This window comes from Halichoerus grypus, chromosome 3 (assembly GCF_964656455.1).
Source record: "Halichoerus grypus chromosome 3, mHalGry1.hap1.1, whole genome shotgun sequence".
Lineage (NCBI taxonomy): Eukaryota > Metazoa > Chordata > Mammalia > Carnivora > Phocidae > Halichoerus > Halichoerus grypus.
In genome coordinates, this window is record NC_135714.1 from 31,919,387 (window position 1) to 31,946,012 (window position 26,626).

Below are 26,626 nucleotides of genomic sequence, written 5' to 3' on the forward strand. Positions count from 1 at the left end.
ACTAGACTAAAAATATTTAGTCCAATGCCTGGGACATAGTAACTGTTCAATAAATGTTGGCCAGGACCAAGGGTTTCACGTATTTCTCCTGACCTTGTAGGACCCTGGGAGATAGATGTTATAATCCTCCTTTCAGGGAAGACACAACAGTAGAGACTCAGAGAGGTTAAGTAAGTCACGAAGATCACACAGCTAACAAATGACAGAACCCAAATTCCTCCACAAGCCTCCTGACTCCTAAGTTAAGGATGTTTCCCACTAGAGTTTAGATGAGAAATTAAACACCAGCCACTCATTTAACATTTGCTTTAAAATGATACAGTTTCACAGCATTTGTACAACGTTCTTATCTTCTTTGCAATATTCACCTATTTCTGTGCAATAAGTCAAGGCATAAAGGATAGCCTACTTTTAGAGCCGTGGAATTTGGAGGAGTTTCATTTCTTTGAGGATACTTAGGGTTCGTGATGATGTATAAAGAATCCATGAATTATACACTAGAGTATTATTCGTATTTGTTAGTTGTTTTTTTTTTTCCCCTGTTACTGGTAAAACCTAATCAATATCTCTGAGAATGAGTCACTCACAGTCAAAAGGCAACAACTCCATATTATTACTTACTTATTCTGGGCACTAGATGTCACACTAAGTAAAGTTTTAGAAGTTATTCTTCAAAGTAGGGTGTGGCATCGTCTAAACCGTATCTGTGAAGAACCATAGCTTTCTATTTCTGGTAGAATGCAGTAAAGATGTACTTTAACAAAAGAATTCAGGAAAGAGAATTGTTCATCAGAAAATAAGTTGGAGCAAACATAAATGTGTGCAATTTTTTGTATAGCAGTTATACCTCAGTAAAGCTGTGTGTGTGCGTGTGTGTGTGTGTGAGAGAGAGAGAGAGAGAGAGAGAGAAAGAGAGAGAAAGAGAGAGAGAGGCTGGAGTAGCAGCATAGTATCATATGTACTAAACAGGCACATCCCATTTATATGAACACAAACATGGTATTTCCTTCCAGAAACAAAGTAACTTTTCTAGAGACAGTTAATGCAGACATACCCCTAATCATTTGTGTTCTGAGATGGCGAGAAGCTGTTTTTCCCTAGGAAAAGAATCAGACGTGGTCCTCACATGAAAGGGGCAAAGAAGGTGAAGGAGATAATGACAATGAGCTTCACTGAACCCTGCGTGAAGGATGTAGAATCATCTTTCTTGTATGGCTTTCACAAAGAAAGTGTAGCAGATGCCTCCCAGCCTTCTTCAACTCATTTATTACTTTACTTTAAGCCCTCAGAAATCTCAATGAGAATCGTGATTGTGATTTGGATGTACATTATTTCCTTTTGGAAAATACATGTTTTTAAAATATGGCAAGGAATATGGACTCAGTGTGTAAATAAGTTCAATGATATCCTTTAACTTCAATGTGCTACTGAAATTCCAGTAAGTTTCCATTGAAATGCTTGGAATTTACCGGAAGCTAGAGAGAATGAATTTCAGCCTTAGTTTTAGCAGTTACAGGGCATGATTTTTTCCCAAGTAACTCGATAATAAGTTTGAACTATATCTGATGAGCTGCACATGAATATAGACATATTTCTGTATGAAATTAATGTGGTAAGCATTGTAAATAATATTTCTTAAGTTTCCCTGTTTTCTCGATAGTGTATAATGACAGGTGATTTCCAGTGGATTTAATTAGTCCTCTGTTTGGTAAATATCAGTGCCCTGATTATGTTAAGATCACTCTGGGTGCCTGGGTGGCTCAGTCAAGTGTCTGCCTTCGGCTCAGGTCATGATCCCAGGGTCCTGGGATCGAGCCCTGTATCGGGCTCTCTGCTCTGCAGGAAGCCTGTTTCTCTCCTACTCCCCCTGCTTGTGTTCCCTCTCTCGCTGTGTCTCTCTCTGTCAAATAAATAAATAAAATCTTTAAAAAGAAAAGTTCACTCTGATAAGTAGAGTTACAACTGATAAAATACTCTTATTTGGGTTTGGGATTCATCCATGTCTTTCTCTTATTCAGGAGATGAATAATTGGTCATTTTGACAGCGCTTTCTAAGAGTAGGTGCTTCTCTTTGGTTCTCAAATCCTGCCATGATTTGGGACTTTTCCCCCACATATTAATATTGCTGCTGCCCTGGGTTTTAACAACCTGACATTGCCTGGCTTCCTAGTGAAATCTTCCCCTTTCTCCCTGCAGACTGAGGGGGAGGTGCGTGCTGAGACAGGGGCACACCGGGCTATTGCTCCTTCAAGGACCCAAACAGCCACTTAGGACTCTCAGTAGACTATTAATTTTTGTGTTCAGTTTGGGAACTTGAGAAGAAAAGCTACAGCTCATCGTGGGGGCCTCTGAGGAGGAAAAAAAATTGCTCCATAAAATGTAGACAAGACTCTTTCTCTGCCAGGCGGGGGGGGGTTGTTTGTGTGTGTGGCAGGGCTGCTGGGATGAGGAGGTCAGCTCTGTGTTTACCAAATAGTTCTCGAATATGCTCTGTGCTGGGCTGCAGAGAATGTGGATGTGCGGGCCCCGCTTGCCTGGGGTAAAGCCAGTGTCCTTCATCCTGACCGTTACTGCTTAGGACAGCTGTCAGAGCCGTCGGGTGCCCCTCCTATTTTCTCACCGATTGGACTTTTAATTTTGACCTATCAGCCCCAGACCTTGCACTCTCTGCCCCAAAAGAAGGATGAACCCTTTGAGAGAACATGATGAGCCTCACTTGATTTCAGTTCAACAAATATGAATTGAGGGTCTGTGACGGGCTAGGCCTGTAAGGAATCCAAAAATGAATAATGCATGCCTGTTTTGAGGAGTTTAGAAAAGAGTAAAGAGGATACGTCCACGCTGCTAACCACCGCAGTCTCTTACAACCGGGGTGGACACCTACAGCTCACGACAGCCCTGGAACATGAGCTATTGAATTGGCAGACCAGGGGTTTCTATTGTTTTCCTGAACCATACTTTCATTTCCTGACAGGTCATGGATTGACAGCAGTCAAGGAAAAAGCAGGGGCCACCCTGCGGATTCATAGTGTAAATTCCAGCTCTCCCGAAGGGGCCCAACCTGATGCTGAAATTGGAGTGCCTCAGAGTGAGTGATGCATTTATTGGGGGCGCTTTTTGGACTTGGGCCGTATGTGCACAAATGGAAGCTTTCTAAGCTCAGATCAGCAGAATGAACTCTAAGAGGATGTTTTTCTCCCTACTAGCAGATGTGGCCACAGATCAGAGCCCTGCAGAAAGCCCACCCACTTCTCCTGCATCCGGGTCTCGGGGCATGCTGTCAACCATCACCAACGTCGTTCAAAACACAGTGAGTCCTTAGCTGCTGCTCTGTTTCCCCTGTGTCTTCCAGCACCTCCTTTTGATATCTGTATTTACCAGTGACCCAGATACAATAGAGAAAAGATGGCCTCACTCATAACTTTGGATTATGGTTTTATTATGCTTTTTCTCCTCCAGAGTAGGCGTAACCTTGGCACCAAAATAATAAGGGCAAAAGATATATATTTTATGTTTAAAAGAAAAGAGCTGCTTAGAAGGAATATTTTCAGTCTGATGTAACAGTGTCCTTTCCAACAGCTGCAAGGACAGCCTCTGGCTGGGGGAAGGGAGAGGGCTCTTTCTTAGAGCTGAGACAGCTGTTTTTCCTAGATGGTCTGTGTTTCTTAACTTTCAATTTGAAAATGATAAAACCATTCAGATTAAAAAAAAAAAATGCTGGTAGGGAATTGGGAACAACATCCTGAGATGTTTCTGAAGTGTTTCCAGATAACTAAGACCGACATTCTTCCCCCATCCCTACCTCCCAATTCCTACTCTCCTAAAATAACCCTGTTTATTCCCCTGCCCAGGACCCCTTCCTGCCTCCTAAAGAAGTGTGTTATTGGCAACAACACACTGATGAATAATGAAAAAAGAGGGAGGCCCCCCCATCCGAGATGACACAACTAGCTGGTCTTCAGTGACAAGAAGAAAAGGTTTATTTTCTGCCGTGTAAAACCAACCAGCTAGTTTTTCTAGAAATATAGTTGCTATCCAACTTATTCATTCATTCATTTAAAAAAAAAAAAAAAAAAAGGTGATCACCCCTCACTGTGGGGCAGGAGCTATGCTAGATGCTGGGCATATGCTGACAAACAAGAGGGCAGAACATTCTGGAAGACAGAGACAACTCGACAGGCAAGTACAAAGCAGTGTGGGAAGAAGAGAAGGTGAGGGTATCTTACCCAGACTCTGGGGTCCGGGCATGCCAGAATTAGAAAATGCCAGCTCTTCTCCTGGTGACTTGAGGCCCTGTAGACTAAGTAGGGTGAATGGGAAGCAGCAAATGTGTTTGAGGAGTCAGAGAGCATCGCAAGTCCAGTATGTCTACAGTGAGGGGTGGGTAGGATCGGGGATGGGGAGGAGCTCCTTCAGTAGCCATGGTTATAAGAGTTGAGTTCCTCGTCTCCCTGAGACAATGCAGGGCACTCTGAGTTTGTCTTCAGCACCCCCATTTCCAGTCTGTGTTCGCTTCTACCTTCTGATACTTTCTTTTCCAAAGTTCCAGACCCTCCCACCAGGTCCGCCCTTCATCGAAGTCCCTATGTCCTTCCTTCTCCCGTGTGATGTTTACCAAAGTAACCCCTCATAGGGTGTTAAAAGAAAATAAACCATATTATGCAAAAATATACATTGCCGATATCCCCTAGTCCTTCCACAATATGTGTGTGTTAAAATCTGTTTTATAGTGTGACTGTTGATTGGCTCCCAAATCTGAAAACAAAGTCTAAATGTCCAAGGTGGAAATGACGACTAAAGTATATTCAGTGAAGTCTAATATTGCTAATGAAGCAATAATTAAGATTAGAAATGTATATAGGCAATAACATAATACTAAAATATAATGTATATAAATTGATGTAAGGTGGAAAAAACACAGATGTATGCATAGTGTAAGAGCAGTTGTGAAGTGGGAGTGTTTGTATAGAAGTTGCAAAGAAATGTAAGCTGTTCTATTTATATGAACAGTTTATGTGAGTAAAGCTTGGTTGTTTTAATCTTTCTTTTTTAAGGAAAACAATGGCTGACGAGAGGATTTGCAGAAGGGTAACTGTATGATCGAACAGTTTCTAAAGCCAGTGGTCTATGGAAATCAACCTGTCTTATTTCACGAATGTACTAATTATAGGCGGTTATTAGTAGTTTCTGAAAGTATGCAAGAGCCATCTGACACAGCCTGGGGGTCCTATACTCCAAGGCTCTAGATTAAAGAATTCACTAAATTGGCAAGAGTATTTGACATCTTAATAGACTGCTCCACATAATTCTGTTACTTGGGTTAACATTCTTTCAAACAAAAACAGTAGTGGGATCACCTATTAATTTTATGTCTTAGATACATATCTATTCCTACACACAGAACCAGCAAAATTCATCCCAATATGCTTTGGTTTTTCCTAAGCACCCTTTTTAAATAATATCATCTGTCCTACAAATTATATGACATATGCCCTTCCAAGGAAAAGAAAATAGGATGAAGTGGATATTAAGAAGACAGCTAATGAGAAAAAATTGTGACTTTATATTGATTTTAATATCTGAAAATGGTGCCATCTAGGAGTTGCTGACTGCTGTGGAAAAGCAAAAGGCAAAAACTAATCTCATGCAATTATTTCATTGGCAGGGTAAAAGTGTCTTAACGGGTGGTCTTGATGCTCTGGAATTCATCGGTAAGAAAACCATGAATGTCCTTGCGGAGAGTGACCCAGGCTTTAAGCGGACCAAGACACTCATGGAGAGAACCGTTTCCTTATCACAGGTGGGATTATACACGTTTGCAATGTTTTCTTTCAGTCTGTAAAGTAAATGCATTTTTATGTATCTTTTTTAATAGGTATTTTCAAGCACATGACTTAAATTCAAATGACATAAGATTAGTAGAGAATGAAAATTGAGTTTCTGATACACCTCTTTCCCCAGCCGCTTGGTTTCTCATGGGAGACAAACACTGTTAACAGCTTCTTATGGATACTCTCAGAATTATCATATAGCTGTACATACGGACGGACGGACGGACGGACATGAGATGGAGATACAGATACACAGATACATAGATACATAGATACTTTCTCAGACCAGTGGTGGTATACTAACCACACTCTTTTGCACCTTGCTTTATTCACTTAATAATTTCTTGAAGATGATTACATTTTTGCCATTTGTCTTAGTCCACGCAAGCTGCTTTAACCGAATACTATAGACTGGGTGTCTTACAAGCAACAAACACTGATTTCTCATAGCGCTGGAGGCTGGGAAGCCCAAAATCAAGGTGCTGGCAGCTTCGGTGTCTGGTGGTGGCGCATTCCTGGTTCACAGACAGCTGTCTTCTTGCTGTGTCCTCACATAGTGGAAGAGGGAAGGAGCTCTGTGGGCTCTCTCTTATAAGGACACTAATCGCATTCAGGAGGGCTCCACCCTCGACCTAATCCCCTCCCAAAGGCCCCACCTGCAAATACCATCACACCGGGACTAGGTCTCAACATGTGAATTTTGGGGGTACACAAGCGTTCAGTTTATAACACTATTGTACGTATTCCAGCTCTACCACGTTCTAGCCGTATGACCTTGAACAGGTTACTTAACCCCTCCGTGCCCTGGTTTACTCATCTGTACTGGGTTTAACATCAGTACCTACGGATAGCTTTGATGTAAGGATTAAATGAGTTAGCATAGTACCCGGCTCTTAGCAAACACTCAGGAATGCCGGTTATTGTTGTTATTATTGTGTGTCCATATAATAGGTGGAAATGGTATTTCATTTGAATTTTAATTTACAGTGCTCTTACTATGGGCAAGGATGGGCTTCTCTTCTCACACTTCCAGTTTTAAAGTTTCCCAACCCTCCTTGAGAAATATGATACGAAGAATTGAATCTGTGGGCCACCTGGTAGAGCTCAGTCGGTAGGACATGTGACTCTTGATCTTGGGGTCATGAGTTCAAGCCCTCCATCGAGGGCTTTTACTTTAAAAAAAAAAAAAAGAATTTAATCTGTGTTTTGCTTACTTAGAGTAGTCAGGTAAATTAAAAATACTATTTATCTTATTTTCCAAGTATAGAACACTAATACTGAACTTGCTCTTTTAGATGGCACGTGCCCAATTCACGCGCCGCAGTGCAAGGTGGCCCCTTGTCCCCTTCTTCCCTCACGGTCAGATACACCGCATCTGTCTTTGCCCTCCTGAAATCAGGAGCAGCGGACATAGCCCCGGGTTTTGCAAATTTCGCAGGCAGGACAAACATAGCTTCTCACAGCTCAGTACTAGGAAACCACCGAGGAACTATTACTGCCACCATGTGAGTGGCAGTTCCTGAAAAGCTTTTGTTTTAAACTATTTCCCCTTGTCTCTTCCAGAGTAACCCTCATATAACCACTCTGCTATTATAGCTCAGGTCGGGACTGGGCAGGATCACCTAAACCACCACCCTACTGATCTTTAAAAAGAAAACAGAGGGACGCCTGGGTGGTTCAGTCAGTGAAGCATCTGCTATCAGCTCAGGTCATGATCTCAGGGTCCTGGGATCGAGCCCCCGTGTCTGTCTTCTCCCTCTGCCTCTGTTCCCCGCCCCCCCCCAACTCGTGCTCTCTCTCTCTCTCTCAAATAAATAAAATCTTTTTTTAAAAAGCATTAAAAAAAGAAAATAGATTTATATTAATCAGGTAATTAATACTAGATGTTGCAACACAGAAAAACCAACACTCAAGGATCAGTGTGGCTAAGAACAGAAAAAAGTCTATCTTTTGCTTCTATGATGTAAGCATTCCTGTTCAGGGACTCTCCAGGTAGCTCTTTTCTGAGCCCGTATCCCGTGACTCTGCCATCCTAAAATTCGTTACTTCTAGCCTCATAGAGAGGGGAAGGTGAGATGGGGAGGACTAGGTGGGACAACTTAGAACTTTACCCTCATTCCTCTGGCCAAAACTTATCACACCTATCTCTCACTTATCTACCTAATTCAACTCAGGGGGCTGAGAAATATAGTTTAGCCATGTGTCTAGGAGGAAAAAGATATTTGGTGAGCACGTAGGAATATTTTTGCCATGAGATTTCATATATCTATAAAATTTCTATATACATATATATACACATATATACATATATTGCATGTGTGTACATATAAGCATTCCTATGTATACATATGTAAGTATATATGTAGATATATAAATTTGATTCTGGTTAAGAAACTGATAATGTGGGGGAAATGTGACCAAGTACAGAAACTGGCTAATTCTACTCTTGTCTGAAATTTACACACCTCTAAAATGGAGAACTGGATCTGGTCAGGTTCCCAGATTACTGTAGGTTTGGGGCCACCTTCACAATTTTTATCAGCCTATTGCTAAAAAGTAAGGAGCAATGCTCATGGAAATATGTCACCTGAGAATCCACACTAGCCATCTGTAATGTTTATTCTAATTACACATCAGAAAAGTGCAATGAGTATGGTACCCAACATTCGGGGCACACTTGAGCACGGCACCTCTAATTCACATGGATCACCACAACACTACTGACTCTAACTTCCTGCCACACAGTAACTTTTCATTCATTCATTCATTCATTCATTCATTCCACAGACGCATTTTGAATGTCCACTATGTGCCAGGCACTCTTCCAAGCACTTGAGATACATCAGTAGCCAAAATGGATAAAAATCCCTGTCCTTAAGGAGTTTTTGTTACAGTGAGGAGAGATAAACAAACCATCAACATTATCTAGTATTTTAAAAGATGATTGAGTGCTGTGGGGGAAAAGAGGAAAAAGAGCAGGAAGAAGGTATGTAGGAGTGAGGGGCAGGTTAGGTATTAAATTGGATTGTTGGGGGGGTGGCCTCATGGAGATGATGACATTTGAGCAAATAATTTAAGGAGATGAGGGGCTTGACCATGCTGAAGTCTGAGTGAGGCACATTCCATGCAGAAAGAGCAGCTTGTGCAAAGGCCCTGGGGCAGGAGTGTCTAGTGTGGACAAAGAACAAGGATACTACATGGTGGGAAAGGAGTGAGCCGGGAGGAGAACTGTTACAGATGAGGCTAGATTACTAATGGGGAGCAGGTCATGGCAGATCCTGGAGGGCATTTGTAGGGACTTCAGGTTGTACCATTAGTGAAATGGGGAAAACGTTACAGCATTTCGAAAAGAGGAGTGACAAGATCTGCCTGTAACAGGAGCACTCTAGTCACTGTGTTGAAAACAGACTGGGTATGGGGAGGGCTGAGGGCAGGTCGAGTGTGTACCCGTGCAGGTTGTCCCAGGAACAGAGGCCAAGATGGCCTTGACATGTGAGGATTTTATTAGGGGAAATGCTGAGTGAGAAAGTGGAGGTGGGGGGCAAGACGGCTGGAAGGGCCGTCAGACTAAGATGCACGTCTGACCCCAGGGATCGGGAGAGGGAGAGAAGATGGGGTGAAAGCGTCCTAGGCTGCTGTGTCCTCTGAGGAAAGGCGGGCAGAGCCCTGGGACAGTCCTTCAGCTGATCTCCCGGGACAGGTCTCCCCAGGGTCCCTGCTGCACTGGTGATTCATCACAGGAGGCGTGGATTGCTTCTTTAAGCAACTTTAATTTCTCTCTATCTTCTGAGTGAATCCAGCATCCAGGGCCCTTGGTCACTGATGCTGCAATTCTCACTGCCTCCTCAGGGGGCAAGTGCTGTTACCTAGGCAGGAGGACGTGGGGGCTCAGTGTGGAGCCCTGGGTGGGGGGGGAATGCTGATTCCAGGGATATTCTGAAAGTCAACCCAGACTTCCTGTTGGAGGGAACGTGGGGTGTGAGATAAGGAGGCAGCAAGAGCGACTCCCCGGGTGTTGGCATGAACAGCTCAAAGGATGAAGCTGCCGTCCATTGACATAGGGAAGTCTGTTGGGTTTTTCCTAATCCACACTAAGTAACTATAGAAGCCCAAAATGTTCCTACACACATTCCCTGAACTTCTCCCGTGTTCTATCCGCATGGCACGGGGTGGTTTCCGGACCCACAGACACAAGTCTCCAGAGCTACCCTTCTGTCGGGAAGAAGACTCCCACGCCACAACCACTCATTGCTGTTCCAAACCATCTCCTTTTCCTTTCCAGGTGGGAAATAGACCAACATCCTCTGGGAAGCCAGTTCTTCTTTAAGCAACTTTAATTTCTCTCTATCTTCTGAGTGAATCCAAATCATTCCAGAGCGACCTTCCCCACGCCCCCTTCGTTTCATCCCTTCCCCTCTGTTCCAAAGCACAAAGTTAGAGACAGAAGTGGCTCTCGGGAAAGGAAGCAATTTTGGTGTCGTTTGGTTGTTTTGTTTTACCACTGCCGAGCCAGGAAGATCAGTGAGAATAGTTGGGTTTTATTGTAAGTGTTAAAAAGTCCCCAGTGATCATTTGATGGAGTTGTTTTGAAAATTTTAAAATTCAGAGCTCGTGCATATGTAGTCTTAAAGACAGACAGAGGGGAGAATTCTGTCGGAAGCCCAGTGAGATTTTGGCTAATGGCCTCAAGAACCCAGAAGGAAAAGAAGATTGACTGTTTTATTGACACCCAGTAAAAACCACAGTCTGTTCTTCCATGATCTTTCCCTTGTGAACTTGTGGCAGCCACTGTGTTTATGGTGCTCTCCAGAGATACTAAAGAACCCTATAAACATAATGCCCAGGAAACTTAATGAGGAATCAAATAAAAGATGCTTAGAATCACAGAAAGCAAGTGCAGGAAATTGGGAGTGACTGAGGTACTTGTGTTCCTTTTGTTCTCTTTATGTAATCAACAAAAAATAACTGGAGAAAAATGATCAACATGGAGAGGAACTCCATTCCCAGTCTTACTTCTCAAGAATTGATAGCTAATATTCTTATTTATACTGAGTATCTGACAAGGAATGCATTATGAGTTTATATTTTATGAATTTTTTTTCATCGAAGATGGTTAATAACCACGCACATAAAATTTTTAAAATAATGTAACTCTGATCAAAGCAGACCAACTTGTGGCTACTCTGAGGTCTGGCTGGGTGCAGAAGTTGCAATGAACCCTATTACAACAGATTACACTTTCCCGGTGTACATCAATTTGCTCACTGTAGAAAATTTGGGTGTTTCAGAAAATAAGGAAATTAATCACACACACAGAAAACACTTCAGCGGAAACCACTGTTCGTTCAGCTTCTGTTTTGCTTCTTTCCAATCCTCTTGCCAGGGGTAGAATTTTTGCTTTGTTGTGTATATGGTGAACATGTAAGATTCGAAGTATAATATGTAAAAACTGTCAGTAGAATCAATGAAAGAATCATTTTGTTAGAAATTCCCAAGTGACACAAAGACAAAGCCAGTCCTCATCTCTCCCTACATCATACAAAGGAAATGAGGCTTTCAAGCCCACATCCAGGGCACAAACATTGTGTGTTTCTGCAGATGTTAAGGGAAGCCAAGGAGAAAGAGAAGGAGAGACTGGCCCAGCAGCTGACGGCCGAGAGGACTGCCCACTATGGGATGCTGTTTGATGAGTACCAAGGTTTGTCGCACCTGGAAGCTCTGGAAATTCTATCCAATGAAAGCGAAAGCAAGGTATGTCTGCCCTGGTTGCTTAAAATACCACGGTCACTAATGTGTTTCCTTACACACGAAAGAAACTGGAAAGTCTGCCATTAAAATATCTCATTTTTAGGGCCTCATTAGTATTGGGCTAAGGTCACAAATATTCTACAGCCTGATGACCTCCTCATGTGCCATCTTACTTCCTCTCTGTCCCGTGCTAAGCTATTACCCCGCCCCGGCCCCAAGAGGGCCAGCAGAACAACAGTCCTCACTGCCCCCAGCTCATGGGACAGAAGGCTGCTCAGAAACTTGGCTGTCAGGCTCCTGGCCCTGTGCTTCCCTTTGGTGATGTAGCACCCAGACCAGGGATGCCCTACCAGGCCAGGCTGCCACTTCCACCCTGTGAAAACAAAGCAGCTGAGGTTTCTTCCAGACTGCAGGGTTTAAATATGGTTTTAGGGGCTATATAGTGGTTTATTCACCCATTTGTTAAAATGCCTGGGCCACCAAAGGCAGGATCATCATACTGAGAATTAAAGTTCTATTTGAGAATGTTCCTGAACAGAAACCTGGGAATTACCTGACAGCCCCGCACATTCGCATTCCCCCACTGGGATCTCAAGAAGCAAAACAGAAATAGCAGACATCAGCAGGGTTTGGAGATTTTTTTTTTTTTTTAGAGGATCTATGTGGGAGGGAGGGTTATTGAGCCAATACTCATATGGCCCTTCTATAGTCACTCTTCTAAGCAGTTTAAACCTATTGATTCATTTAATTGTACATACAGCTCTTTCGTGTGAAAGTCAGGCTGACTGTACTCTGGGGTGTATTTCCGGTGGAGCCCACAGGGCAGCACCCTGGGAACCTCCTGGGAGAGGCTCTGGGTCATCTCAGTAACGTTGGCTGGAGAGAAGCAGGCCCTCTGACGCGAAGAGGAAGTTGGAAGTGAGCTTTAGAAGGGAGAAGTGATTCTTGACTCTCTCTCGGCCACGTCCTCTAAGTTAGGACTCTGAGGGGGTGGAGACATTCCTGATGCCCACCTAGACGGGGAAAAATGGCCTCTGCCGGGTAACAGGCCACCAAGAACCAAACAGGATGGAAATGGCCCTCCCTCCAGGTGATCGAGTTACATGTTACTATCTGTGTTTATTTCCTCTTGTTGTTACCATGAGCCATCAGGGAGAGTCTTCTGGTGAAACTGTGAAAGGGTGATTTTTTTTAAAAAGCAAAATCGTGCCTCATATACAGATACAAAATGAACATGAATTAAAGAATTTATTTAGCCCCCTTATTACATGAAGGAATGTTATAACTGGTTCAAGGGAAAAAGCCAACACACACATTTGTATGGAGTAAAGCAATTTTGAAATGAATGTGCAAATGGGCATAAACCTGGTTTTTCCACCAGGAGGGGAGGTTGGCCCTCTGCTAGACAGAATCTACTCACCTGTCTATAGACAAGAATTATTTTGCACTGCTATCAGTGAGCTACAATCTAAAGAGCTGTGAAATTGCTCCCATAGACTCAGAATCAGATAATCTGGTAATGTATGCTCTAGAAAATGCAGTTTTCCACGGCAGCACAAATTGTTCCTGTAAAAGCTGGATTTCGAATCAGCCATTACGTGATCAAATACCATTCAGTAGCTGTATGATTTTGGACCCATCTCACTTCAATCTCCTTATCTATGAAATGGGAATAATAATAATAAAACCTACCTCGTAGGAGTATTGAAAGAATTAAACGAGATAATCCATGTGAAGCCAGTTGCAGCTCGCTTAATACATAATAAGTTCTCAATAAATGTTAGCTGCCTTTTTATACATGTAGGTATATGCATGTATGTTGACATTTTATTTTTACATGTATTCTTATGTTATATGTATGTGTGTGTTATTATTAAAAACATGACAGGGATGCTTGACCCTTAAGGTTATCATGGTGTAGAGAGAGTCTACTCTGGTGGGTTTCATTGCAGGTCTCAGCTGTGAAAGTCCCAGGTCCCTAGAAAAGAGCCCCAAAGAACCGACGTTGCTAGGAAGGGGATTTGGTCCCTGGAGGAAATGCAAACATTTCCCTCTGTTTGCGCACTGCGCCTATAAGCTCTGCTTTCTTCCCCCCCCCCCACCCCCCCATCTAGAGATTTTTTTTTTTTTAAGATTTTATTGATTTATTTGACAGAGAGAGACACAGCGAGAGAGGGAACACAAGCAGGGGGAGCGGGAGAGGGAGAAGCAGGCTTCCCGCTGAGCAGGGAGCCCGATGCGGGGATCGATCCCAGGACCCTGGGATCACGACCTGAGCCAAAGGCAGACGCTTAACGACTGAGCCACCCAGGCGCCCCCCCCCGTCAGAGATTTTTATAGTAGTATTCATGGTAAGGAATGCAGAATGTTTTCATGGATTAGTATCGATAGTCACTGGGTGCTGTAATAAACAAGTCCTAAAAACATATGGGTCAAAATCAGTAGGAGTTGTCCTCATGCCTATAATAGTCCAAGATGGGAGTGCCTGGTCATCAGGCAGCTTTCCTGCTTTAGGGATTCAGCGGCCAGACTCTGTCCATCTTGGGGCTCCACTAGACCCATCCTGATGTTCACAGGCCTCTGGCAAGAATACAAATGGCGAGCCCTACTGGGGTTGTCAGATTTAGCAAATAAAAACACAGGATGACAAGTGAAACTTCAACTTTTGATAAACAATGGATACTTTTTTAGTATAAATATGTCCTGTGCAATATTTGGGACATACCCTCATACTAAGAAAATATTATTTATTTAGAATTCAAATTTAACTAGACCTCCTACACATACCAAATACTTAAAAGTTAAAGGACTTTTGGGGCACTTGGGTGGCTCAGTCAGTTACACTTCTGCCTTCGGCTCAGGTCATGATCCCGGGGTCCTGGGATTGAGCCCCATGTCGGGTTCCCAGCTTGGCGGGAAGCCTGCTTCTCCCTCTCCCGCTCCCCCTGCTTGTGCTCACGTGCTCTCTGTCAAATAAATAAAATCTCAAAAGAAAAAGTTAAAGGACTTTGAAACAAACTGTTAAAGAAAATATATTCCGTCATCCTACCTCAACAAACACACTTTCATAACGACTTTGAAAACCAGGTTCCCATTCAGAATTCTCAAATCCCTCACATGTCCCACCACCCTCCTGCCTGCTCTTGTCCCTTTATTTCCAGCTGTCTCTCCCTTCAAGAAGCTTTCTGTTCACATGTGAGGATGCCCTGGTTCAAGCTGCACCTGCAGCCCTCCAAACAGCTAAGAGGTGGATGGTCCCACCACAAGGAGCATAGCCTGGGAAGAGATCCATACAGGCTGTGGAAGGGAAACTTTAGTAACTTTAGTACCTAGAGAGTGGTCTGGAAGAGGGAGTGTGGGCTCTGTGTGGGCACATCCCTTTGGCCCTGGGTACTCCCCTGGGTCTGAGTATTGGCTGTCACCATCCTCTAGGGCCTCCTTGTCTTCTTTATCCTAACAGCATAAGGACAGAGAGTGTAGAGGGTACACTCCCATTTTTAAAAAAATATTTATTTATTTTTAGGGAGAAAGAGAGAGCATGAGCAGGAAGGACAGAGGGAGAGGAAGTGAGAACCCCAAGCAGGCTCCCCACCCATGGAGCCTGTCGTGGGGCTCGATCTCATGACCCTGAGATCATGACCTAAGCCAAAACCAAGAATCGGACGCTCAACCAATGCACCACCCAGGTGCCCCCACTCCCATTTTTTAAGAGCTTTGACCCAGAAATGATACACATCACCTCTGTTGACATTTCGTTGGCTAAAACTTTGACACATTGCACAGAAATATAAGGAATTACTATCATGACTATTCTATTAGATTGATTCTAGGAGGGCAACAGGCATGGCAACGTGGTATACTATAAATCTTAAGAAAAAAACCTGATAATTTCTATTGCTATTATACTCAATAGCTAACAAAAACAGTAAACAAGAATCTTCAAAATGGCACCCCATACTCCCTTTCAGGAAAAAGATTGACAAGGCAGACTGTCTACCCTTGTGTTTCCAACAACACTTAGCACAGTGCCAAGCATATAGTCAGCATTCTATGAATATTTATTGAGGAGTGCATGATTATTTATTACTGGATTGAAGTAAAGATTCATTGCTCATCACCTTGGCATAATGGAAAGAACTAGGAGGAAGCAAAAGAGATACTGTGGTAGAAAGACGCTGACAATAGAGTCCTTTGCTAAAAAGAACCCTTCCCAAAGGATACCCAAAGCATAAAACCCCAGTGCCTTCCCTCCCAGAGGCTGGCTACCCTCCAGGAGCCATGGGGAAGCCATAATGTCTCACCCCTGTGTATACATTTTCACCCGTGTTGTGCTCAAGCCCATGGATTCAATAATTACCTTTTAATTTTACTCTTAGAAAACTGCTGTTTAGAAAATATATCTAAAGTGTAGGAATCTGCCGTGGGTCTATCTAGGACCCTGAGGCCTACTCATGAGTGTATGAGCTGAAAAAAAGGCTCTGAAAAGGTCAGAGCAAAAAGGCGTGCTGGCAGCCATCATGCAGGGTGCATTTCCTTCCACCTGCTGAACTCTCTAGCTAATGAGTTTTGTGTTGATGGCTTCCTGCTGAGCTTCTCCCCAGCCTCCTTGCCGATTGCATTATGCCCTGGTGATATGCATTACGATTTTTAGGAAAATGGTGCCCTGGCATCCCTGATGCTCTCTCTGACTCTCACTTATCCTGGCGTGTGAATCTACTACCATAATGAGTATTAAAACATATTCCAAAGGCATTGTGGCGCGTCTATGGCCTTTCCCTCCAGAGCAAGTGTTTGACCTACAGAATGAAAACATGAAAACCTTACTACTTTATACCCTTACTTCATTTTTTTTTTCCCAGAAACCATTCGCTCATTTATTTAACAATAGTGATTGAGTCGCACTCTACTTGCGGCCTATATTTTATTATTTTTTTATTTTTCTGTTTTTAATTCAATTAGCCAACCTATAGTACATCATTAGTTTCAGATGTAGGCCAGTAATTCATCAGTTGCGTATAACACCCAGTGCTTATCACATCACGTGCCCTCCTTAATGCCCATCACCCAGTTACCCCATCCCCCCACCCACCTCCCCCCTACTTCATTTTTTACATGGTTCTCCATGCACTTTGGCCATTTTGGAAATTCAAATCAGTCTTCAGATTCGCAGAGGATGACTGGCCATGTGTGCAGATAATTTTCAAATGTTTACAGAGGACAGTTTCAAAAGAGGGGTTCTGAAGACAATGAGCAGGGAGGATATCAGTTCAAGCATCATCCTCTGTGAACTCTCCCTGCCCACCCTCTTGCCTCCCTAAGGGGGACTGAAGTTCCCTCCCTGGTGCCCCACTGCCGCTCTATTCATATCTGTCATGGCTGTTAGCGGTTAACCTGGGCCTCCCTCCTCTAGCCTGCAAGATCTCGGAGGAGAAAAATGCATCTCGTGTGTTTTTGTAACCCCGGTTCAATAACCCACATCTAGCAAGTATATACGTATATCTGTATTTATAAAACATTTCTTTATGGGTTTATGTGTGTATGTATTATATATATTAATATTCTTCTATATGTTAACATACATAATATATGTGTAATTTCTTGACCTTCACTACAAGCACTTTTTTTTTAAGTTTATTTTTTTTAATAATCTCTACACCCAACATGGGGCTCGAACTTACGACCCTGAGATCGAGATCTCATGTTCTTCCGCCTGAGCTGGCCAGGAGCCCCTACAAGTATTAAGTATATTATTTAATTGAACCTTCAAAATAACCTTACACGGTAGATGCTTTTCGTCCTCATTTTCCCAAGGGCGCACAATTCATCAGTGAGGGGCTCGTATTTGAATTCAGAGTTGACAGCACACGTGTTTTGCCCACGAGGCTAGAAGGGCTACCACCGCGACTTATTTAGCTTCTGCTGTTTGCACCTGTGTAGTTACTTCACCTTTGCTGTTTCATTTACCTCACAAAGGATCACAATGAAGTGTGGGTCTCACTTCAAAATTTAAAAAACAGGCCCAGGGAGCTTCTGTAACTCACCCAAAGTCGCACAGTTCCTAGGCAGTAAGTCCAGCATTCAACCCGGCCTTGCCCCCCACGCCACCAAATCACCTCAGTCCTGGGAGCCCTGACGACAGCTGTACATAAACGTGATTAACGGGAAAAGATGACAGTTATGCTGACCCATTTCTTTTTTCAGGTTCAGTCATTTTTAGCATCACTCGATGGAGAGAAGCTGAAACTCTTAAAAAACGACCTAATTTCCATTAAAGACATCTTTGCAGCCAAAGAATTCGAGAATGAAGAGAATCAAGAAGAACAAGGTAAAGGAAAATCATCAGTTAAAGAGCAAAACAAAGCGGTTATTACAGACAGCCCTTTGAATGGGGAATTATTTCATTCAAGAGCTCCTCCTCCTCGCTTCCAAAACACTCTGTGCACCTGCTCTCGTGACAGGAGCTGACCACAGTTATCTATAGCCCTCTCTTTCTCCAGGTGGGCACTCCTGAGGGAGGTGTCTTTTTTTTTCTTTTAAAGATTTTATTCTTTTTTTTAAAGATTTTATTTATTTGACAGAGAGAGACACAGCAAGAGAGGGAACACAAGCAGGGCGAGCAGGAGAGGGAGAAGCAGGCTTCCCGCTGAGCAGGGAGCCCGATGCGGGGCTCGATCCCAGGGCCCTGGGATCATGACCTGAGCCGAAGGCAGATGCTTAACGACTGAGCCACACAGGCATCCCTGTGGGAGGCGAGCAAGAAACACGGATGCGCAAAGGAGCCAAGAATGCGGTGCACTGAGCACGGCCCTGATGACTAGAGTTCATGCCCTGGTATCTTAATTGTTTATCTGCATGCAGTGGGCAGGTCTCTCAATGGATTTCTCTTCAGATTTTTCTTATTATATTTAATTTATATGCTTAGGAGTTAACGTGTATTTGTAAGTGGCCTGCCCTCCATCTAGAAAGTGCAATCGGGGGGAGGGAGGATGTATCAGGTTGTCAATCACTGAATTGAGCCAGGTGCACGCTCCTGATAATCCTCCAGCCAGCCAAAGACAGGACCCCAGGAGATGAGGGCCTGTTTTGTACGAAGCAAGTCTTCCCTGAGAGGGAAAAAAAAGGTTTTCAAAGTTAGACATGCTTAAGAATTACTTTAGGGGCACCTGGGTGGCTCAGCTGGCTAAGCGTCTGCCTTGAGCTCAGGTCATGATCCCAGGGTCCTGGGAGGTCCTGGGATCGAGCCCCATGTGGGCTCCCTGCTCAGTGGGGAGTCTGCTTCTCCTCCCTCTGCCCCTCCCCCCGATTTGTGCCCTCACTCTCAAATAAATAAATAAAATATTTAAGAAAAAATATCGAGGGCAATTAAAAAAAAGAATTGCTTTATGTTGCCCATTTAATTAGGAGCAGAATATAGCAAAACATTTGCTGTTGTACATGGAGAGTGATTTCTTACTGGTATCATCACCTAGGCCCCCCACCACCGTTGTTCGGGTGAGGCTGACACACAAGGCTGGCTCCTCCTATCTCAAAGGTCCACTTGAAACATTTCCCCGCTAGCTGGCTGCATGGCCTAGAACGAGTTATATAACCTTTCTGAAACTCATTATCTGCATCTGTAAAATGGAGACACGGATACATATTCCCAAGGGCTATTGTGAGACTCAAATTAGATAATGTACGTAAAGATATATTTTACAGAGCTTGGCGCACAGAACTGCTCAAGAATGTTCTCCGGTATTGTTATTTAAAGTACTAAAACAATGCTGGGGAAGTAGGAAAGGTACAATAAACTGTAGCTTTTATTTATGATTGTACTTGTTATCACCCACACACAGAGTAGTGATCATGCACATTCAGCCCCATCGAGTAGCTGGAAGTGTTTTCTGCCCAGGTGTGTTGCGTACCTTTAATCAAGGCTCAAACATGAGGGCCCAGTGCTTCAGCCTCGATGCTCAGGGCAAAATTATTCTAAGCATTTGCAAACTGTTACTTAAATACCATCTCCTGCTTTATCACCCATGCGGACCTTATGTGCCTTCAGTTGAATGAGATTTATGCTCATTGCATCAAAATAGAAGACTCAATTATACTGAAGACTAGAAAGAGGCCAATAGCAAAGAGGCTATTGGAGAAGGACGTTTTTGAGCATTTGTGTGTTTCTGCAAGAGTCACAAAGGAGGACAGCCTTGTTTTTGTTTTAATAATGAGAAACTAAGACACCAGCTGTCAGAGTTCATACAGGTAGTATTATGGGCCCAAGATGAACCAATTTCCAGAGTAACGATCACCCAAAAAGATCCAGGTTATTTCTCTTTGGTTTCATGGTGCCAAAGGTAGACCTTAATCCTATAGGATGTGTCATTCAGAAAGGATAAAAAGAAGATCCCAGATTCCTCCTAACATCAAAGCAATAGTGTTGCCGGTGCAAGTAAAAGCAGTATGCATCCCCAACTAGCGCAATTTCTTAGAGAGGAACCTTGATTCAATACTATTAAATGGAAAATGTTACTACATACGATGTGTTCCAGTCTTAATATAGAGCTTCAGTAAACGGGGATTTTTTTTTCATATGACCAAAAAAATATATATATATATATATGAAGTCCTGAGCAGCATGCTTAAGAAATAGATTTGTCTCTCCTTAAGTGACAGAACCCTGTTATCTCCCATAATATATCCATTTTCCCATAGGGCATCTCCAGATTATCAAAACACTATTAATTTTAATTAACTTAATAAATAAATGTCAAACACATAAAGAAAAACCGGGAGAAAAGAATAGCAGGGTTGTCATTAAATCAATCCAATTATGATGGAGCATGATAACTCCATAGAGGTGGAGGGATTATCTACATGCTATAAAGAGGAATCTCATCACTGGGGGTGAGCAGAGAAGCCAGGAGGAAAACTCTGGGAGAAACCAGAGCATTTCATCCATTTTTTTTTTCTTGTAAGCATTTACATTCCTAAAAGCCTCTTAACACCTAAGTAATTCATTTGCAAGTCTTGGAAAAATGTAACAAACTGTCATTTTTAGATAAACTCAACCTTGGGCTTCTCTGCGTTTGATAGCTTTAGCTAATGATTTGCATGTTTGTCTTTCCAGCAGCGTGTAATTTTATCACACTGCCATGGGTCTCTAATTTGGTTTACCACTGTTGTGAAGAGGTTTTAAAAGGCTATTTTCTATTTGTATTGCCTTGGTGAAGAGCTGGACCATATGTACGAACCAAGCACTGTAGTAATAGGTATTCTTTGTGGCAACATTATTTATCATCTGTTTTTATCCGCTTCCATTTTTTTGTGACTTTTTTTCCCTAAAATATGTGCTAAAAGTTATTGGTGTCCTTCTCTGTTTTCTAGAACAAATGCACATTTAAAAGCTGGAGCTAGGGGTGCCTGGGTGGCTCAGTTGGTTAAGCATCTGCCTTCGGCTCAGGTCACGGTCCCAGGGTCCTGGGATCAAGTCCCACATCGGGCTCCCAGCTCGGCGGGAAGCCTGCTTCTCCCTCTGCCTCCCCCATTCCCTCCACTTGTGCTCCCTGGCTCCATCTCTCTGTCAAATAAATAAATAAAATCTTTAAAAATAAAAAATAAAAAAAATTAAAGCTGGAGCTACACAAAGTACTTATATCCTAATTTAGGAATGATGATTCCCAGATACTTTTAATCTCCCTATGGTTAGATCTTTGTAGCCCATAACAATATAGTTAGATAAAACTTTAGTGTTTACAAAACACTTTTACATTTGTTATATTATTTGATCCTACAGCAATGCTACAGCTGAAATGGTGGTTTTTATTTTATTTTTTAAAGATTTTATTTATTTGAATAAGGGCACAAGCAGGGGGAAAGGGCAGAGGGAGAGGGAGAAACAGGCTCCCCGCTGAGCAGGGAGTGAGATTTGGGGCTGGATCCCAAGACCCTGGGATCATGACCCAAGTCAAAGGCAGTTGCTTAACCAGCTGAGCCACCCAGGTGCCCCAATGGGTGGGTTTTATTATCCTTAATTACAGGAGGGCATGACTAGACCCATGACTAGCCCCAGGCCACAGATTCTCTGAATGCGGGAGCTGGAGTAAAACCCACACCTGCCACAACTAAGTCCGGGGCTCTTTCTGCCCTGCAACATTGCCACATACAAAATAAGAAGGACCAGGTAATTTGGGAACAAGACCTTGTTGATGCCGCCCAGATGTGTCCCTACCCCCTCTTACTTTGCCTACCTAGAGAGGATTAGACCAAGATCTCTGCCTAGCAGAGAGAGAATCTCAGCTTTGTCTCTCTCTGTCTCTCTCTCTCTGACTCTCTAGCTCTCGATCTCTCCTTTCATGCAAGTAGGCATTAGCTAGGCTAGGTTCAGGCAACACCTCCTCCAGGAAGCCTTCTCAACACCCCTCTGAGGACAAGATTAGGTACTGCAAAAGCCTCCTCACTCAGCGCACTTACCTCTTTGGGTTATAATGATTTGCTAGTGTTAGCTTCATCCTGAACAGAGACAGTCCTCTCTCTCCCCCGGCCCCCGCCAGGCACACACCTCCCTGCCCCCACTCTGGCCTCCTTGCTGTCCCTGAGCAAGCCGGGCACATTCTCTCCCGGACCTTGCGTTGGCTGGACTTCCCTTCCTGCACCCCATCTGGTGTTGCTCACCCCTCTCCTCCTTCAGGTCATTACTCAAATGACACCTTGTCAGTTGCCCTCTTGCTTCCCAACCCCCAGCCGTCCCTATTCCTCTGCCTCGGTTTATACTTCTCCATAAAACTTATCATCTGACATATATGTTTTACTTCTCTAATCTGTTTATTAATCTGTCTCTCCCCTGAGAATATGTGGATTCTAGGTGATGATAAAATGATGAAGCCAAATATTGTGAACAAAGACCTACAGGTTACCCTGGCTATCTTCACGAGCTGCTAATTAGCCATTTTGTCTGTAAAACAGAAAAGGGCACATACACACAAGTGTTAAATACAGTTTTTCTCACATGGTTTAGTTTTCCCTGAAGCTACTGCCTTCACCCACTGACGTAAGCCAGAGTATTTTCAGATGGTTTAATCAGGGCAGATTAATGATGCTTTTATTCCTCCCCAAACTGGTGGTAAACCCATTGTGGAGTCAATTCTTTAGCACTTAGAAACTTTAAAAATGGCTTCAACCCATAGATATAAATGAGAAAAAGAAATAAGATTATAACTTTTAAAAATCTCTCTTTATTGCCCACCAATGATATCAATTTATTTTTATTTGAGGGTATATTATGCATAACATGATATATGTGATATATATATTATTCTATATGACATAATTTATCAACAAACTATTTGATAAATACTTATTTAATAAATACTTACAATAAATAAATAATATTTATTAAATAAATACTAAGTATTTATTAAACACTTATGTTCCAGGCACTGTGTTAGATACTCTGGATTCAGGAATGAGTAGAAACAAATAGCATGTCTGTCCTTAGGTAGCTCCCATTCTGGAAGGAAGAATACTAAGAAGTATTATGGGACCAATAGGTGTCCTTGCAAACCTTGGGACATCTCTCCAGAGATTCAGTGTCGTTACATCAGATAGTGTATGGCCCGTGGAGACCAGTTCTGCTTGCTTAGCACGGTGGCTCTGTGGACATAAAAGGGTGTCCTGGGTATTATTAGGGTTGCAATGCTAAGCACAATAATACTCCAGGTCATAAATACAGCGTGGTCCAGGTCTTCTAGACCTGAGATACATCATTCATTTGTTCATTCAGTCACTCCTTCAACAAATAGCTACCGATCATCTATAGCTGTGAGCAAGACAGATACGTCCCTCCCTGTCCTCATGTTGCCTTCAGGCCAGCCTGGGGGCACCCCAGCTAGAACGTCAAGCAACAAGGCTTGGGCAGTCCCTCACACAGCAGTAGCTGATTGCCTGACTGTCGTGCTTGTAAGCCAGGGGGTGGGGGGGTTGGGGGGCTGCTGCAGCCCCCCCACTTTGACTCTGACCGCAGGCTGTAAGGTCAGGGGAGCTGCCACATTTTGAAGGATGAAAAATAAATCATGCTTCTTACTTCTGTCATTTTCTATTTCCAGCCTTAGAAGAAAAGGGAGAAGAATTTGCCAGCATGCTTACGGAACTTCTCTTTGAATTACATGTTGCAGCCACGCCTGACAAACTCAATAAGGTCAGCGCTATGTCGGAGTTTTTATTGTTGCTGTGCTTTTTAAAGGTATTGGTTGTAAAATTCAAGTGATCCACCTGAAATGGAAAAACCCCAAGCCCCAAATGGCACATGAGGGGAGGAGAGTATGAGGCCGGTAATTAAGATCCCAGGAGGCCACACAATGAAATGTGTTGGGAGAGAACATGCAAGACTGTGCCATGCCGAGACCTGCATTTTAGTTGCAACTTAACTGGTAATTACCCTGTGACCTTGATCAAGTCACTTCTCCTCAAGATAGAATTGCGTATCGGAGCAGTGGGTATCTTCCGCGCAGGGGAAGGACAAGGGGTGCAGAATCACCAAAGGGCTTTTTCAGATTCCATCTCCCCTATCCCCACTGGGGTGACGTGCCAGAATCAGGCAGACAGAAGCCCACCAGCCCAGTCAGCCACATGTCTCCCCCCACCCACCCCAAATGCCGGTGCCACATGGTGTCCAAGAACGATCCAGCTTTATCACTCTGGCTTCTTCTAATTGTATGTTTTGCAAGTTTTAGTATAAGGTCTTGCTGTGGAGTTTCTTAATGAGGACACTCATTATTAATTGCTTAAAACTGTGCTTTTTTTTTTCCCATTCGCTCACTCTTTTTTTCTTCCCTTCTCTTTAGCAAGCAGTAGGGAACGCAGGCCCTCACTTATCAAGGTGGGTGAGGAAAGGACAGGATGAGGCAGTGAGGGGGAGATATGAGTAATTTCTTTATCTCAGATAGAGGTCACCGATTCTGACAGGTCAGTGACTTGAACACAGTGGGAAATTGCCTCATTCATCTCTGTGTAGCACCTGCCCCTGCTTAGGGAGGGAGAGAGAGAGAGAGAGAGAGAGAGAGAGAGAGAGAGAGAGTGTGTGTGTGTGTGTGTGTGTGTGTGTGTGTGTGTGTGCGTGTGCGTGTGGTGCCTCCAAGGTCCCACTGGCTTATTGACAAAATCAGGTGAGCTTTAAGAGGAGAAGCAAGTTTAACATAAACCCAGATACAACTTGCACTTAAGCAAACAGCTTTAAACTATCATGATAAAAGCTGGGTGAGGCTGCCCTTTCTAAATTCAGGGAATAACAGGCAGGGAAGGGAGGCCGTTCTGCTTGGTCAAGTTAGCCGTAATTCTTTTCGGCCACAGGTTGCTCCACCTGCACTCATGTGAAATTAAACTAGTCACAGAGCAGCCCCGGATCTTCGACAACAGCTCCCATCCTCCCCTGGTGTGACTGGGCAAGAGCTGAGCCATCCTTCATCCTCCCTGCGTCATACGTTATTAGGTTCATGAAACATTAAGGGCTTCATGAGACATATCAAATGAGGAAATTTGCTTTAGCAATGACCCTGGCTAAATCTCTCGCCTATATATATAAAAAAAGTACTGTTATTCTCTTATAGTTGGTCATGAAAAGTGAAAAATATACTATCGCTCTTTCAAGGTGACTGTCATTTTCATTCTTAATCCGTGTATCATTTTACAGTGCTCTTTAAAAAGGTCCTGCAGTGTTCTCTCCATCCTTCCTTTCTGTTCTGGCCCCTTGCCTTTCTTTATATTCGCCAGAAAGCACCAACAAGGTGTTTTTAAGGAGACTGAGGAATTGCCCATCAACTTTTTGAAAGCAGAGAGAACCCCACCCCGGGAAGGTGGAGGGCAACGTTGTTCTCGTTTTTGGGATTGGAATGTCTTAGTCTCCAAATTTGCATAACAAAAGTGTTGCTTTGGTTGGATGGGGGGGCTTCACAGGCCATGAAGAAAGCTTATGACTGGGTAGAAGAAGATCAGACTACGGTGTCCATAAATATGGCGGAAGAGTTGGAGGAGAACACTACAGAGGAAGAAAAGGAAGAGAAATCAGAAAATCCCGAAGAAGACAAAAAGGAAGAAAGGAGAACTAAGACAGTTGAGGTAAATTTATTTATTTAATAAATTCAGATTTGCCACGTGAAGAGCAGCAATAGGACTTCAATTTTATTAGCAGCTGAATTTCGAGTGAGGAGAAACCACTTCATTTTCATTTGCGCCCTGTTTTAACAGTATAGAAATATGAAGATTAATGTGACAAATACTAAAATTCTTCAATGCCAGGACAATTTGTGACTTAGCGTAGATATTGTCGTTTTTCTCCAGAGCTTTATGATGATAATTTAAAGGAAAAAAGATCTTTGAGAACACTGTTGATGTATCATTAGGATAAAATTCCATCTGATATGCAAATTTGTAACTATAAAATGTCTTTATGCCCCATAAACTAATGAGGTAATTGAAGCTTTTTTCCAAAAAAAATTTCACGGCCACAGTTTTTATTCTGTAGTTTAATAAATTTATGTGTGCATAATTTATAGCCTGCCTGTGTGCAAAAATGAGTTTGCCATAACTTCATTTTTTACATTGAATTTTCATTTTAGAGAAAGTAATTCTTTTTTTTTCTTTAAGATTTTATTTATTTGTGAGGGAAAGAGAGTGATGGGAGGGGGAGGGAGAGAGAATCTGAAGCAGACTCCGCACTGAGTGCAGAGTCCGATGAGGGGCTCGATCCCACAACTGCAAGATCATGACCTGATCCGAAACCAAGAGTTGGTTGCTAAACCGACTGAGCCACCCAGACGCCCCAAGAAAGTAACTTTTTAAACTTAGTCACTGTAAAGAGAAATGGCCATTGCAGTTTATTTATTCAGTTGCCCTTCCACAAGCATTTTTGAGCCCCTGCCTGGTGAGTGCCCAGAATCGCTCTGAGAACTAGGGACACAGCTGTAAGGCTTGCCATGTCCCTGGGGACCTGGCAACACTTCCTTTTTATGGCAGCATTTCTACTTAGAAGAGCCTCAGATATGCCCATTAATCTTTGGGTAAACTTTTCAGGCCAT

At 43.1% G+C, this 26,626-nt stretch overlaps 1 protein-coding gene across 4 annotated transcripts in view; it reads left to right on the top strand.

Annotated features, from left to right (window-relative positions):
• Positions 1 to 26,626, top strand: part of FAM114A1 (family with sequence similarity 114 member A1) — a 68,577-nt gene that overhangs the window by 29,169 nt on the left and 12,782 nt on the right. For 3 of the 4 annotated variants that reach the window (XM_036112380.2, XM_078068513.1, XM_078068514.1), the window contains 7 exons: positions 2,975 to 3,088; positions 3,207 to 3,310; positions 5,666 to 5,800; positions 11,430 to 11,582; positions 17,781 to 17,904; positions 23,660 to 23,751; positions 25,506 to 25,667. In XM_036112380.2, coding sequence (XP_035968273.1) covers positions 2,975 to 3,088; positions 3,207 to 3,310; positions 5,666 to 5,800; positions 11,430 to 11,582; positions 17,781 to 17,904; positions 23,660 to 23,751; positions 25,506 to 25,667 — 884 coding nt within the window. The remainder of the gene's footprint in view (positions 1 to 2,974; positions 3,089 to 3,206; positions 3,311 to 5,665; positions 5,801 to 11,429; positions 11,583 to 17,780; positions 17,905 to 23,659; positions 23,752 to 25,505; positions 25,668 to 26,626) is intronic. The other variant, XM_036112384.2, reaches the window with a different exon arrangement.